The sequence below is a fragment of the Schistocerca cancellata genome, chromosome 5 (genome assembly GCF_023864275.1).
Source record: "Schistocerca cancellata isolate TAMUIC-IGC-003103 chromosome 5, iqSchCanc2.1, whole genome shotgun sequence".
In the NCBI taxonomy this organism is placed as follows: Eukaryota; Metazoa; Arthropoda; class Insecta; order Orthoptera; family Acrididae; genus Schistocerca; species Schistocerca cancellata.
This window is the reverse complement of record NC_064630.1, coordinates 590,414,486-590,431,044: the sequence shown is the minus strand read 5'-3', so window position 1 is coordinate 590,431,044 and position 16,559 is coordinate 590,414,486. Positions and strand designations below refer to the sequence as shown.

Genomic DNA, 16,559 nt, shown 5'->3' with positions numbered 1-16,559 from the left:
GGGAAGCAGCGGTTGGGAAGGGAGTGAGACAGGGTTGTAGCCTCTCCCCAATGTTATTCAATCTATATATTGAGCAAGCAGTAAAGGAAACAAAAGAAAAATTCGGAGTAGGTATTAAAATCTATGGAGAAGAAATAAAAACTTTGAGGGTTGCCGATGACATTGTAATTCTGTCAGCGACAGCAAAGGAATTGGAAGAGCAGTTGAATGGAATGGACAGTGTCTTGAAAGGAGGATATAAGATGAACATCAACAAAAGCAAAAGGAGGATAATGGAATGTAGTCGAATTAAGTCGGGTGATGCTGCGGGAATTAGATTAGGAAATGAGACCCTTAAAGTAGTAAAGGAGTTTTGCTATTTGGGGAGCAAAATAACTGATGATGGCCAAAATAGAGAGGATATAAAATGTAGACTGGCAATGGCAAGGAAAGCGTTTCTGAAGAAGAGAAATTTGTTAACATCGAGTATGGATTTAAATGTCAGGAAGTCGTTTCTGAAAGTATTTGTATGGAGTGTAGCCATGTATGGAAGTGAAACATGGACGATAAATAGTTTGGACAAGAAGAGAATAGAAGCTTTCGAAATGTGGTGCTACAGAAGAATGCTGAAGATTAGATGGGTAGATCACATAACTAATGAGGAGGTATTGAACAGAATTGGGGAGAAGAGGAGTTTGTGGCACAACTTGACAAGAAGAAAGGACCGGTTGGTAGGACATGTTCTGAGGCATCAGGGGATCACAAATTTAGCATTGGAGGGCAGCGTGGAGGGTAAAAATCATAGAGGGAGACCAAGAGATGAATACACTAAGCAGATTCAGAACGATGTAGGTTGCAGTAAGTACTGGGAGATGAAGAAGCTTGCACAGGATAGAGTAGCATGGAGAGCTGCATCAAACCAGTCTCAGTACTGAAGACCACAACAACAACATTGAATTCATTCATACCCAGCTTTCAGTGCTGCAAAATATTCCATGACAGTCTGCTGAAAAATAGAAAGACTTGCTTGCTATGGTAGCCTTTAGACCATATTACCAAGGGCAATTTTTTAGCCATTTCTGTAATGATAATGCAAACTGATTTCTCTTTCATATTGTTTGTCATGTTCTAAGACCACAACAACAACATTGAATTCATTCATACCCAGCTTTCAGTGCTGCAAAATATTCCATGACAGTCTGCTGAAAAATAGAAAGACTTGCTTGCTATGGTAGCCTTTACACCATATTACCAAGAGCAATTTTTTAGCCATTTCTGTAATGATAATGCAAACTGATTTCTCTTTCATATTGTTTGTCATGTTCTAAGAAAATTATATTTAGGTATGTATTATGGCATGATATCTCTGTCAGACTTAGCCCATTTAGTATGAATAAGATAGTGTGTAAGATACCTTCTGCTCTCAAGTGTTTAATTCTCTCTTTCTGAACAATTCAATGCAATTTTATCTCAATTTGCAGTATAGTTTATACATATATTTTTTTGTTATATCTCAAAACATTACTTTCAGTCCTTAGCAATTTAGAATGTTAGATCTTCAATTTATTGTGTACACTCGTGTTTATTTGCACATCCATCTCACACTGACCTCCCCAAATATTATTCTGCTGTAAACACAACAAAACAAAAAGGACAATGGATAAAAAACAAGTAGGCATAAACAAACTGCCTACATTCTTAACACAATGTATTCTGGCATTGAAAAGCACTCAACAACTTGAAGCTGATCTGACCATCAATTGATATGGTCCAATGAGTGTGGCATGCTGTTTTCTTCCTCTATCCTGCCAGTTACAGGGAGAACTTAAAGGTTTACAAGCATAATAATAGGCTACATTCACAGAAGGCAAATGATAGCTTACAACATCAAGAAAACGCACTATTTGAACAGAAACAGAAATTGCTCAAATATGCAACATCCATTGTGCAAAATGAACAGAACATTACAAGAACTTGTGGTACAAAGAAACATGCTACACAGAGAATAGAGACGATGAAACTGAAATAGGATGCGTAGATGATTTATGTATGGATGAACTAAGATAAGCCCTCAACTCTACAAATAACACAAAAGCTCCTAGTACAGATAGCATAAACTCTTAACTGCTAAACTGTGGAGAAGTAGAGCTATTCCAGAAGCATGGTTACAAGCAAAGGTGATATCGATGTTTAAACAAGGAGACGAAAACATAACAGCTGGGACCTTTCTGATTCTTTAAAGTTTCTTAAGAGCAGATTCTTACATAAATTAATTAAAAAGCTAATAACATGTCAACAGCAATCCTAAACATAGCCAAATAAGGACAATATAAGTAATGCTATATTGTGGGAAATGTTAGGATGAAATAAATCTGTACATTGTATTCCTCTTGCCTCAAGTAAAGACAGTAATTGGTAGGAATGTTTGAAACCATACTATTACCTTAAAATCACTGAAATACAGTTATAATCATTGTCTATAACACATGTTTTAAATCTGATGTTATTTGAAAGTAAGGAACAGAGTCAAATTAAAATAAGTTTTACTAAGTAACTGCAAAGCATTATTCTGTCTGACAGGGTCATTCTTGAAAGATTGTTATTACTGAAATGAAGCACATTTTTATTCAAGCTAGGAAACATGCTAGGAAGAAATTATATTTGATATTTTATGAATAATCCATTAGAGATGGACTTTTGGAGAAGATCGGCAAGAATCTCCAGGAAAGAAAAGATAAGGAACACCGAAGTAATAAGGAGAATGGAAATAAAAGAAAGAATATATGACGTAATGGATAGGAAGAAATTACAGTGGTACGGGCATGTACGATGAATGGAGAAAACCAGAATACCAAAATTGATATTGGAGTGGGAACCGGAGGGGAGAAGAAGAAGACGACGACCTATGACAACCTGGCTCCAAAATGTACAGCACACAATGAGGAGAATGGGCGCAGAAGAAGAGGACACACAAGATCGAAACACCTGGAGAAATATTTTGAGATTATAGTTTAAGAACGTTTATTGTTTGTATTGTAATTTCCAAGTAAATTATTATGTTGGAGATAAGCCTCTGTAATGAGGAAAAGCTCAAAATAATAATAATAAAAATGAATAATCCATAAACATGTAATTTGTATTGATATTATTTACATATTTGACTATTTTCATTGTAAATGAGACTGATCTGTAATGAAATTCATGTATGTTGTCTGTTCAAAAAATTCTGGAACGTTCGTAATTTCTGTTGACAGAGAGAAACTGTGGGAATTAGGAGGAAAAGTGAACATCCACAACATTTAATAAATGTTTTAAATAATCTGCGCAGATACATGGTATTAATTTTAGATGTAAATGGTACTCTAACACAGACTATAAGCACAAAGGAGATAGATAAGGTGCAACATTTCACCCATCCTTTTAAACATTTATTTAGATTATGCAATCTGGAAATGGAAGGAGATTTTTTAACAAGGGAATTAAGATTAACAGAAATTTTCAATTTAATTGTCTTTTATATGCAGACAATGCCACACTGCAGGCTGAGAACGAAGATAACGTACAGAGGGGAATACATTTATTAGATTTGATTTGTAAAGAGTATCATTTGACAATTTTAGGAAAAAAAAAGACAAAAATCAAAAGAAAGCATGTTGTGCGACAAAAGTTCTGATTTTTTTATTATTATTTTTATTTATTTATTTTTTTTACAACAGAATAATAGACAATGTTTAAAATTTTCACAATTTAGATTGCGGCATCACATATGACTATAACAAAGATGTAGAAAAAAATTAGCCAAGTTTTAGCACATATGTGGAACAAATGAAACACACAAAGTAAGAGGAGTGAAATTTTATAAGAAAATTCTTGTTTATAGAAGTGAATAGTGGGTTATACATAAACACTAAGAAATTTGCACCCAAGCAACAGAGATGAGATATCTAAGAGCAGGAAATGGATGTGCACAAAAGCAAACAGATTTGGAAGTTTGGAAATCAGGAAATAAATGAATAAATTTAATATCCCCAATAAAATATAAGAAAATAGAAAAGACTGGAATGAACACCTGAAAGAATGTATGAAACAAGATTAGCTCTCCAGATGAGAAGATTTAAGGTAGCTGGGAGAAGTCAAGGAAGGTGGAGGAAGCGATGGGTATCATAAAAAAAGAAAAACATTAATGTTTGAAGTGAAGATGATGATGATCCAAATCACAGTGCAAACTAAAATGATTCACATACTCATGTCATTTCCAAAGGTCAAAACTTGCTTTAGTCTTGCAAAGCAAATCACAACACTGATTGAGGATTTAAACCTTTTGACTCATAATATGAGACCTTTTCACTGAACTGGCAACCTACACACTATACAACATAATCTGCAACAATTTTATGGATTCATCTTAAGACAACAAGAGTTTTCACTTTACAATCTCACATGTCAGGATATGATTTTTCCATCTAACTGTGCAACATAGGTTAAATTTTTGGACAATTTATTTTCCTATTATACAAAATCCTTTTTCCACAATATTGATAGAGGTTTTCAAGGATGACAGCAAAGAGCAGAGTTATTAGTTTTGAGATTGGGAATGCTTGTGCAGAACGACTAGATAATTATAAGTGAAAATGAAAAAATTCCAATATTACCACTACTTTACTGATGATAAAAAGTCATGTTAGTATATTTCTGTAATAACTCTGTTTATGTGCATACTTGCACAAAGTGGTATATTTGAAAACGTTGTTTGAAGTGGCATCTCCCAGCTTCTACATCGACGAGAGACGGTTACATAATGTTCTATCACATCTGTTAAAAAAGTGCAGTTCAAACAATATAACAGGTAGCAACAATTCTTGCTAGATAGTCCACTTCAGTCACATCAGGCATCTCATGTCCAAGATTTTTCATATGACCACATGATAGAAATCTCCCAAATGTTAGCATTAGTGATATTTACTCTTCCCACTCATCACTATGTATGTCTACATATTCACCATGCTTCCCACCCATACAATCAGAGATTCTTTTGTGTCCTTTTTTCAGTGCTTGCCTGTTAATGTGAGGTGACAGTTGAGCTGTTTAGCATGCCCCTGCGATGCTATACGTTTGATCCCTGGTGACCTACAGATAAGGCAAGCTCAAAAAAGATCGAGGAAATATTAATGTCATACAAGGGAAAAATCTTATTTAATAATCACTAATGGCAATGGACCAATAAAACATGAAAATATGGTTACCAATACCACACATGGATATTTTAATGAAAGTGGTCATCTATCTACAACAGAAAGTAGCGGTCACTGGAACCATTGAGTTTATTACCATGAAGCATCAACATATGAGTTGCCCACTGAGATAAGTAAAAGAAAATTTAATAAATAGATACGAGACTATATGAGGGAGGTTTGGTAAGTCTCAACATAGTCTCCTTTGGGGGATATACACTTGCTCCAGCGACCTTCCACCTTTTTCATCTCATCCGACCAATAGACTCTGTCAAACTCTGCAAAATACTCATTGACTGCAACTATAACTTCCTCATTTGATGTAAATTTCTTCCCAAGCCAGGTCAAAATTTCAAATTAGGGAACAGGAAGCAGTCACTTGTGACTGAATAGAGTGGATGAGGAATCAATTTAATGCCCAAATCACACTGATGTGTGGGATGCTGCATTATCCTGGTGAAAAAGTACTTTTTTTGTGCCAATTTTGTTCTTCTTTTCAGCCAAAACAAATTTCAAATGAACCAACAATAAAGCATAATAGGGTCCAGTTATGATTCTGCCTTGTTTCAAGTAATCTATGAGGATTCTACCTGTGGAGTCCCAAAAAGCAGTGGTGATCACCTTACAGGCTGACAAAACGGTCTTTGCCTTCTTCGGCGTACTTTTGCTAGCATTTGTCCACTGTTTTGACTCTGGTGTGTAATGATGGATCTATATTTCATCAACAGTCACAAATCGGCACAAAAAGTCATGCAGATTGCAACTAAGCATCACCAGACATTGTCTTGAAACATTGTGCCAGATGTGCTTTTGATCAACTGGGAGCAGTCGTGGTGCCCACCTCACACACACCTTCTTCACAGCCAATTCTCCATGCAAGATATCTCACAAAGCTTTATTTGGCATTGCCGTATCATGGATTTTTTCATTGGTTTCCTTTGTAGGGACCTCAAATGGGCAGCTGGAGTGGGCTTTGTCTTTGGTGCATGTAAACTCACATTTAAATTCATTAATCCAAAAGCAATTGGTCTTCAATGATGGTGCAGAGTCCATGTGAACTTTATCCAATTCTGTTTTGCTCTGTGTGGCAGTCCACCAATTCAAATGAAAATGTTTGATAACAGTACAAAAAACAGTTTTTTTTCATTTCCAATCACAGTTGACTCACTGACCAATTCAGATGGCTTTCAACACTGAACTGTATGCTGTACATTGTTGAAATTCTTAATACGACCCTTGGAATAATCAAGCTTACCAACCATGACGGTACAACAAAAATGCTGCATTCTTTCACAGAAATTTACCAAACTTATCAAACTACCCTGATAATTGGGAAATCTAATATTGGCACATTAGTGACCACAATAGAAGCATAATCATGAGAATAAATTACAGACACTGCCAACGACTGCAAGAGTGGTTAGTGGTTTGAAGAAAGAACCCAGAAAAATATGTACGAACACCAGTAGAATCACAAAAATGCATAATGGGAGCAACTAGCTAACTATAAATATTACAGCTGTGGAATTAGCCACTGATGAAAGTTAACAAGCATTGTGGCACCACTGACTTGGTTACTGCATCATCAGCTCATTCTTACCAGTCTCACATGGAGCGTTATGTGGAAAGCGACAGCAAAACTGGCTGGCAATTCTGAGTCCAGCTTGCCCACTGTACTTAGTGCTAAAGTGGAGACATCCTTCTATATGGCAGCATGCCTCGTCTCATCAGTCGTGTGGCAGCAAGTCTTTACTCTCCCATCTCCTAATGGCATGTTTTGTCTGTCTGAAACTTTGTTCTTTCTCCCAGTGTAAGAATATCACCGGCCACTTGCAGCAGACCTTGTGAGTTCCGACTCGCAATAATTCTCTAAATAAGTTAAACAAACTTCTACTGCTGTGGATTTTATTTTAATTAACTTATGACACAGTGGCATGGGGAGGAAGGCAAAAACACTCTCCCATTCCATGACAGGATTCTAAACCTGATGAATCAAAGAGCATGTAGACGCACATCCCTGGTCCCTTTAAACAAACTCCCATGTTGTGAGCCAGCTAGAAAAACCTCTCCAAGGCTGCAGAAAATTTCCCTCACTGTAATAAAAGGGAACAATGCATGTAAATTAGCTGGGCAGTCATTGGTAGTACTGAGTACAGTCTGTGGTTGTTATGCAGCATTAAACAGTAGATTACACTGACTGTGAGGATGTGTATATGATACTATGAAACATGTTACATGATAGTTTGGTGGTAAGTTGCCACATAACATTACTGCTAAATTAATGCTGAGTACCCTTCTCTTAATTACAGAATCTGCAACTTTTTATACAGGCTAACAAATTAAACAAAATTAAAATATATTCTTCGTTTTACCATCTCACAAGAGGACCGTGTGGACTGGTCCTTTTCTTCATACCAACTGAAACTCTGTGCCCAGAGATCAATATCCTAAAGAACTACAATACATTTAAATAAGACACACACACTCAGTACACAGCACTGAATTCTATGTAAATTCATTCGTTTGAATCACAGTAGTAGCAACACTTTTTTGCTTTTATTAAAAATCCGTTTATTAATAAATATTGAAAAATAACTTTTAGTAAACACAAAATCTTTTTATTTTTAATTAATAATTGGATGAAAAATGTGTGTCATAACAAAACAAAACTTTGTAAAAAATTTGAAACATCAAACGGAAAATAAAATACTTTTTTTTATTTCCAGAGTTTGAAGAGTATTATTAATGCATATAATTTTATTATATAACAATAAGGATTTCACAAGCATGTATTAAATTTTAATTTATTTTCAAACAAGCAATAATTAAAAATAAAATATGTTGTTTTTATTATATAGTATGATCCAATATTTGTTAATTAACATTACCATTTATTATTAAACATACAATTTGAATAAAAAAAAGTTGCTACTACTGAGATTTGAATTAGCAACTTTATGATCTCAAGACCATAACAGTACACACTAAACTATCGGTGTCTATGTTACTACAGAAAAAAATGATTGGTAGTTAACCACACTTGTGAATAATAGATACTTCAAAGGCAATTTTCTGTTTTCTTTCTTTCTTTTTTAAATTAGGTGATGTTTTAGGAGATTGCTGTTGGGGCACTGATTTCAAATCCCATAAAGTATGGGCCAAATCGAAGAGGGTCAGTCCCACTGTCAGCTGCATATTTATTTTTATGATACAACTAGTTACTATCAGTCAAATAATGATTGTATAGTCATATTATAAAAAAAAGTGTTTAACTGAGGCAGTAAAGTACAGGATAAACTTTAAACTCCAACAGAGTTGCACGATCTCTCATGACAAATAGTCAGGTGTCAGCAATAGTGAATTTAAAAAGTTTTATACTGTGCTGCAGGGATATATGATGTCCATAAACATTATAGCATATATACACAGGTCACTAACAACAAGAAAGAGCCATCTACTACTTATTCCATGCTTAAAGAGATGCAAGGATTTAATACCCAAAGACAGCACATACTGGGTAATACATGCAGATTCCCAAAACAACTGAGGCCAGAGAAATAAAACAGAAACTGAATTTATCAACAACCATAGATCAAATATAAGTCTTTTCAGCAAAATAATTTTAAAATAAAACTGGGAATATCATAACTGATCAAAAGCTTTCCCCAATGTAATTTCAATTCTTATAACCTTATAAAAATACTTAAAATTGGATATTGCAATTTTGAATTGAGGCAGTGATGTATTTCCTTGAAACTTTGAGCTTCTGCCTGAATTACAAAGATTCCAAGAATAATTAGCAGTATGAAACTACTGAGATCTTGTTTTACAATATATACTAGGGGAAAACAAAGATAACTGCATATTAAGAAAATCAAAAGCTGAAATAATTTAAACCATCCATTACAATGAAATTTTTCCAAAATATTTTGGCTATGCACCATAACACTTACCACACATGCAGTTTCAGTGAATATTTATTACAGTTCACTATATTTTCGGTCCACATAAGACTAATTATGAAGATCCCTGCACTGGTACCTAGATCCAACAAAATATGCCAGTGCTCTACTTATATTGCATTACCTTCTTTGAAAATTTATGTTATCTGGTAAACATACTCCTACATAAAACTTCTAGATTCTCAGAATCAAGCTGTATGTGTTCTAAAGACATAAATTTAATAACGTAACATTTTAAGACAAGGTAATGTAAGTTTTTCACAATGAGTGTCAACACAAAATTTTAACTGTTACCACCAACCATCTTGAGGCATAATTGTGTCAGTGTATACAATGCAATTATCTCTGCTTTAACATAAGACTCTCATTTTTATGAAAAAATCTCTCTTATTGTGCATCATCAATTACTGTTACACATTTTTGTGGTCTGAAAAAAATTATTTTTATTTTTCTGCTTTTTGCTTTTGTTTGTAATGAACTCTTGTTTTGAACGGCATACAAATATATTTTTAATTTCATAATATAACTTGAGTGCAGCATGAATTTTTTTAAGAGGTACTGACCAAGAACAGCAGAAATTGTGATCACCACATGTGTTTGTAAAACAGTTAACTTCATAAGCAAAAACAATGAAGAAAGGAGATAACATTTAAAAAAGGAATGAAAATTGAAAATACCCAATTCCATTTCCAAAATGCACTTAGAACAATGTCAAAATGAAGGGGACTGAAAACTTTTCATGCAATCTGTATACACATTTATCTTTTCTTTATTTTGCAACAGTCTTATTTTATGCTCTCACTATGCCATTTCAACAATTGATAATGCACTGTTTTGCTTAAATTGTATCATGCTATAGTTTAACGGCATTCACTGGCTATTACTTAAAAGTTACATTAAACAGAATAGCATGCAAGTAAGGAAGCCAATGCACTCACCAACTGAAACCTTAATGCAGGCCAAACAATTGAGAGAGAGAGAAAAAAAAAAGATTAAGTTTCTATTTCCGAGGTAGGGATTTTGTTGCAGCTCACCTAAAGCACATATCCATGCTTACAGTTCCACAACATCAAAGGAAAAAAATGATTTTCTGGAATAACATAGCATGCAACCAGCTAAACCTGTAACTTACCCACATGCAACCAAATTTCCTGATGGAGCATATGCACAAGCCATCACCCATGTAGTAGGCATTGTAACAGCATGTTCTTTGTTAGTTGTAAATGCATCCCATATAATCATTTTCCCATCCTAAGAATTGAATTGAAAAGAGACATATGGCAACATAATGCTTACAATTATACTGCAATGAATGATGTGAATATATATGTGTGTGTTTGTGTATGTTGTATGCACGCACCCACATGCACAAGCACCTGCGTGCGCGCGCACGCACACGCACACGCACAAAGGGAGGGAGAGGGAGAGGGGGAAAGGGAGAGGGGGAGGTAGAGGAGTGGGAGAGGGGGAGGGGTTGGAGGAGAGAGAGAGAGAGAGAGAGAGAGAGAGAGAGAGAGAGAGAGAGAGAGAGAGGGGGGGGGGAGGGGGGGAGAGAGAGGGGAGAGGGAGAGAGAGGGGGGAGAGAGGGGGGAGGGGGAGAGAGGGGGGAGGGGAAGAGAGAGGGGGGGGGGAGAGAGAGGGAGAGAGAGAGAGAGAGAGAGAGAGAGAGAGAAGGTGCATGTGTATCAGGATGAAACATAAGGATTGAAGTGAAATTCAAGGAAATATTCTCAGGCTATCAACCAAGTAAAGTTATTAGTTTTGAAAATTTGGTTTTTTGCCCAAAACCAATGTGCCTAAAACCAGCCTTTCTTGGTAGATGGGATGAGAAAATTTCATTAATTATACTTGCCATCGGAGGTTATAGTTGCACAAATTACACATTGACTTGTTACATGTAGGCAGTTCTACTATTATCTAATATACAATAATATAGAGGCTGATCCTTAGGAATCAAGTATACATGGTTACAGATTAATTATTACTCTTGAAAGTATGGAAGAAGAAATTTTATGTTACACATTTTAATTTTTCCACCAGGTATGCATAAGAAGCAATAAAATATGACTTCACTTTTTAAAAGATTTGAGTGATGAAACATTTTCAATGCAACCACCAAAAAATTGAATTTTTGTTATCCATCACTGTAAACATTCCACTGCAAAACTGAAGAGTTCAAAGCTTTTCCATACTGTTGTATTGGTTTATGCACAAAATCAGGGCTTAAAAATACAAGAGATGTACCTCATGCTAATCATATTGAAAGATACTTTCTGTCTAGGCACACATCCAGAATTTAAACTGTTTGTGCGTTATCTGTATGTTCACTTAATTAGTTGGTTCTTCTAGTACCAAGCAACCATTCTTTGGTTTCAGTAGAGCAAGAATCTGACATTCCAGTCTTATAATGAGATGACAGAAGTATTATGGCATGTCCTATATTGCAGACTTCAATACAACCTTCATGAAGTTGATATGGATTTGCTGTTTTAGGAGAACCCACAAGTACTCAGCAGAACTGACTGTTTTATAAGTTTTTGGCAAACTTACTGTGTGACATCTGGGCTGCAACTTCAATACATTGTGAACCATAAAAGCTGAAGTTATCCGTTCTGTATCAGAATATAATCTTTATAAGGTGGAACTGATTAAAGCATTGTGGATTTAGGAGACTGTGGTGTGGAATCAATCTATTTCAAGGTCAAATGGCTTTGGAAGAACCAAATGTAGTTTTATGTGGGGCACTAGTTGAGTTCTTGGGGAGCAATGTGAATAATACAGATAGTTCTGAAAGGGCAGTGTTTTAAGTTTAGCTGGTAAAAAATACAATTATAACAAATATACTAGATACTCCTATGAGAATTAAAGTATGAGCTCAAAAAATAGAAGTGTTTAGGAGTTTCAAGTACCTAGGGGAATGCACTGAATGGAACAACCTTGAAGGGAAAGCAATGGAAGCACGAAGGACCAAAATGGAACGAGCTTCCCAGAAAACCAACAACATATACAATAAGAAAGCCCTCTCGTGAAACACCGAAATAAGACATTATAACACAATAATTAAGCCGGAAGCACTCTATGCAACAGAGACACTAGTCATGGGGAGAAAAGGGCAAATGGAGAAATTGGAAATCGAGGAGAGGAAAATTTTGAGGTAGATCATGGGTCCCAAATTCCAAAATCACAAACAATACTAAACCCAACTGGTTTAAGGAAATGGAAAAGGATTTGAGAGATTTCCAGATTACCGAAGTCATGTTAAAGAATGGTTCAGCCAAGACGCTGACCAAAGACAAAACTAAGACGCTCCAAATTAAGATCAATACCAAGAAACCGATTCAGATGTCAGATTCAGATAACAGAGGAGGAAAGAAAGAAGAGATCAGATAGAATAAGAACTATTTGGAGAAAAGGAGAGCACAAGCATCTAAGAAGTGATTGATCTTACATACCCCAAAGATGGGTGATTTGAAGTGGGAAAAAATAAATAAATAAATAAATAAATGTGACGTAAAGTCATGCTGAAGACAGGTTACCATTGTTATAATAATCAGTAGTTCTCTGTTCAGGCTGACTGGGTCACTGCAGTAAAAGTCAAACATTAGGCAAGGAATGACTTGATTGTGATGTGCTTCAGAATTAACCCACCATCGTAAATCCACGAGTGATCACTGCACGTTCATATGGAACTTCAAGTTGTATGTGAAACAAACACTGACAGACTGCAAATGTTTGTTTCACATACAACTTGAAATGCCATATGTATGTACAGTGATTGTTCCTGCATACCTGATGGTGGATAAATTCCAAAATGCATCATTTGAGCAATAAGGATATTCCTTGTCTGATGTTCGACTTTTACCATTTTGACCCAGTCAGCCTGAATGCAGAACTACTGATTGTCTGACGACAGATAAGAAATGACAAAAGAAATGTATTTTTCATGTACAATACAATTACAAATTAACAATTTTTGGATTTTTTCTTTACTTTTACCGTGAAACCTTATTTCTTGCCAAACTTCATTACTGTAGATCAATGGGAAGTATCCTACAGACTTTGATGAGTGAGTGTGTGATATCAAAATATGTGACATAAATGGCCATACTTTTTGATTGCATTGACTTAGAAGCTTCTATGTTTTACACTGCCAAGGGACTGTAGGCCTTAATATGTGGTATAACCGTCAATTTGATAAGTCTATTAGTTGCTGAGAAAAAGGGTTCTTAATAGATGAATGAATAGACAGTGCATCAAATAAGAAAAGACAAAAAATTTTCCATGTGCAATATAATTACAAGTTTACAATTTTCATATTCTTTCCTTTGGTTCACTGTCAAACCTTCCTTTTTGCCTACTGGTTTCAGTGAGGTAGTTTGCCAGTACCAAAATATATGACACAAATAGTTGTATCTTTTGACTGCACTGACTTAGAAGCTTCGATTTTTTACATCGCCAAGGGGCTGTTGGCCTTAGTATGTGACATAAATTTCAACTTGATATGTCTGTCTTTTCCTGAGAAAAAGGGCTTTTAACAGTCACATGGACAGGCAGGCAGACAACAAAGCGATCCCACAAGCGTTCTGATTTTACCAACTGAGTTACAGAACCCTAAAAAGGAGAGAAAAACCTAGTCATACAAATGGACCATTGTGAAACCACATGTCTAGTTGAACAAAACTGGAAATGAAATGATTCAGGCCATGAATGAACAGAACTGGGAGCACTGTTTACTATTTAGTAGATAATTTCTAATTCAGTTCTTTGTTTATTTTGTAGGGGTTTTCAAAAAGGTTTTCGTTGTTATCTGGGAAATGATTTTATGAGGTATTATCAAATATATTTATCTGGAGTAAAATTTAAGAAAGGGAGGGATTAACTTAAAAAAAGGATAAGACTGATAGACAGCTTTATTACTATTACATTTGTATGTTTCCACACCAGTAATTAACTGTACAAGTAATTTCATAATGGTCGGACATTTCTTACCTTCAAGAGATGAATTTCTAAGTAGTGGAGAAAAATTGTGTCATCAAATTTTAGCCCTGGATAGCTGACACCAGTAGGAACCAAAATTACTAATGTTGTGTAGGTCGACAACGCACAATTTTTAAACTACGAAAACTTGGCACCACACATGCTCTGATTAACCAAGGGATTGCCCTGTTGCCGGATGCTCTGGACAACGTATGACCACGAATGCTTTGCATGCCAGAGATCATGATGTATCTAAAGTGGTCTGCACACTCGGTGGTAGCGTGCCAGCCTTCCACTCTCGAGGTGCCTAGGAGCGAATCCGACAGGGACCCAACACATCCATTGTAGTTTCATGATAAGACGTACGGTGAACAAACCCATCAACAGCTAGTAGTTTGTGTACAGTAAGTCTTTTACAGATTGTGTCTGCCCTGAAAAGGGCCTTTTTTGTAGCTAGGACATTGTTTACTTAAAGCAGGTACTTGAACTGGTGACCCTCTGATGCGACACAAGCTTGGTATGTCGAACTCATTCAAGGATTCCTGGCATTGCCCTGATGTGATTGGCAGCATGTTGAATGTGATCCATTAATTCCTCTTTGTTTCTAGATGGTTCACTTCCGGGTGGGTGAAATAGAACCTTGAAGAATCCCCACAGGAAAATGTCCAAAGACGTGAGGTCTAGTGATTGTGGGGGCCATATCCTACGAGCACCTCTGCCAATTACTCAGCCGTTGAAGAGTTCATTTAGATATCCATGCACAGCATGACTGTTAGGTGCGGGGGCCCCATCATGCAGCAACCACATGCGTAACCGTATGTCCAGGGGAACATCTTCCAGCACGTCAGGTAGAGTTTCTTGCAAAAGGCGAAGGTAGTTTGCCCCGGTAAGTCTATGAGGCAGATGGACCTGCTCAATCAAATGGTCATCCACAATGCCTACCCAAATGTTGAGCGAAAATCATTCCTGGTGTCCATAAACGTATGTGACATGAGGATTTCCCCATGCCCAGTAAAGGTCATGTTGTAAAGGCCATCCCAATGTAAGATGCACTCGTCAGTAAACAACACAACAGCGGCAAAGTTGGGATCTCATGCAACACATTGCAGAAACCACCGGCAAAACCCTAGCCTGTGTTCATAGGCCACCACAGGATTTAGGTCTTGGACAGGGTGGAAACTAAATGGACGCTGGCCGTCATCCCTCAAAACCTCCCACACTAACCAAAGAGTGACCCCCATGTCGTGTCCAACCGCTCGAATACTTGTCGTAGCTGCTTCCTCGAAGTGCTCGAGAATAGTCTCTTCAAATGCAGCATCTCATCGTGTTCAAGGTCTTCCAGCATCACCATGATATCCCGCTAATGAACCTGTTTTGCCAAGTCGCTGGTGAACTGCTATAAACGTATGCGGGTATGAGTGGTGTCTTGCTGGGTACTGTTCCTCATACAACCATCGAGCTTTTTACCTTCGGCTAATCCGTAAACAAAAACCTTATCTCACTGTTCTTCAAACGAATAGTGTGCCGCCATGCTTACTATGTGACTAAATCACAGGTAACGTGTGTGCTCCATAGCGAAGCTTACATGTGAATGCCTCTGACGTGAGGTAGAGCACGACCTATTCGACACATGTGCATATCATCTTGGGGCAGTGACGGGGCAAGGGATGTCTGTATGTGGGAACCGAAACCCATAGCACTGACTGTAAACCGATGAACGGCAACAGGGCAATACCACGGCCAATCGGAGTGTGTGGTGACAAGTTTCCGTAGTTTAAAAATGGTTCGTTGTCAACCTAGACAACATTAGTAATTTTGGTTCCTACTGGCATCAGCTATTCAGGGTTACAATTTCATGTCACAGTTTTTCTCCAGCCTGTATAAAAGTAGCAATAGCACTTTTGAATTTTTAGTTCCTTTCTCAAGGAGGAAAGAAGAATAGGTTCGCGAATTTTATGAATGAGGGGCAGTTCACTCAAGAGTCCAGAAAGAGAGGGTTCCACCTGTTTCGAGGATGAGAATCGACAAAAATATCTTTGCTCTTCCACAATGAATGTGTTTACAAATTTTTATATAACTCCACCCATTAAAGTCTAATGGCATAATGTTCTGGGATAACTGAAAGCTAAGAAAGAAACTCTTAATTTGAGTCTACCTGTCATATCACAGAAAACTCATCAAGAAGATTAGAATTTAATTTCCCATCAGTGACAAGGTCATTAATGAAAGAGCACAAGTTAGGACTGGTCAAGTATGGGTAAGGAAATTAACCAGGCCATTATAAAAGGAAGCATCCTGTCACTTGCCTTAACTGATGAGGGGTAATCATAGTGAACTTAAATCTAGAAGCTCAGACAGATTTGAACATGTTTCTTTCAGATTTTAGGATAGTGGCTCATCCAATATGCCA

The 16,559-nt window shown here is 36.6% G+C and overlaps 1 protein-coding gene across 4 annotated transcripts in view; it reads right to left on the bottom strand.

Annotated features, from left to right (window-relative positions):
- Positions 1-16,559, bottom strand: part of LOC126187319 (guanine nucleotide-binding protein subunit beta-5) — a 180,027-nt gene that overhangs the window by 61,928 nt on the left and 101,540 nt on the right. For all 4 annotated transcript variants that reach the window (XM_049928332.1, XM_049928331.1, XM_049928329.1 and 1 more), the window contains one exon: positions 10,305-10,423. In XM_049928332.1, the coding sequence (XP_049784289.1) occupies positions 10,305-10,423 (119 nt within the window). The remainder of the gene's footprint in view (positions 1-10,304; positions 10,424-16,559) is intronic.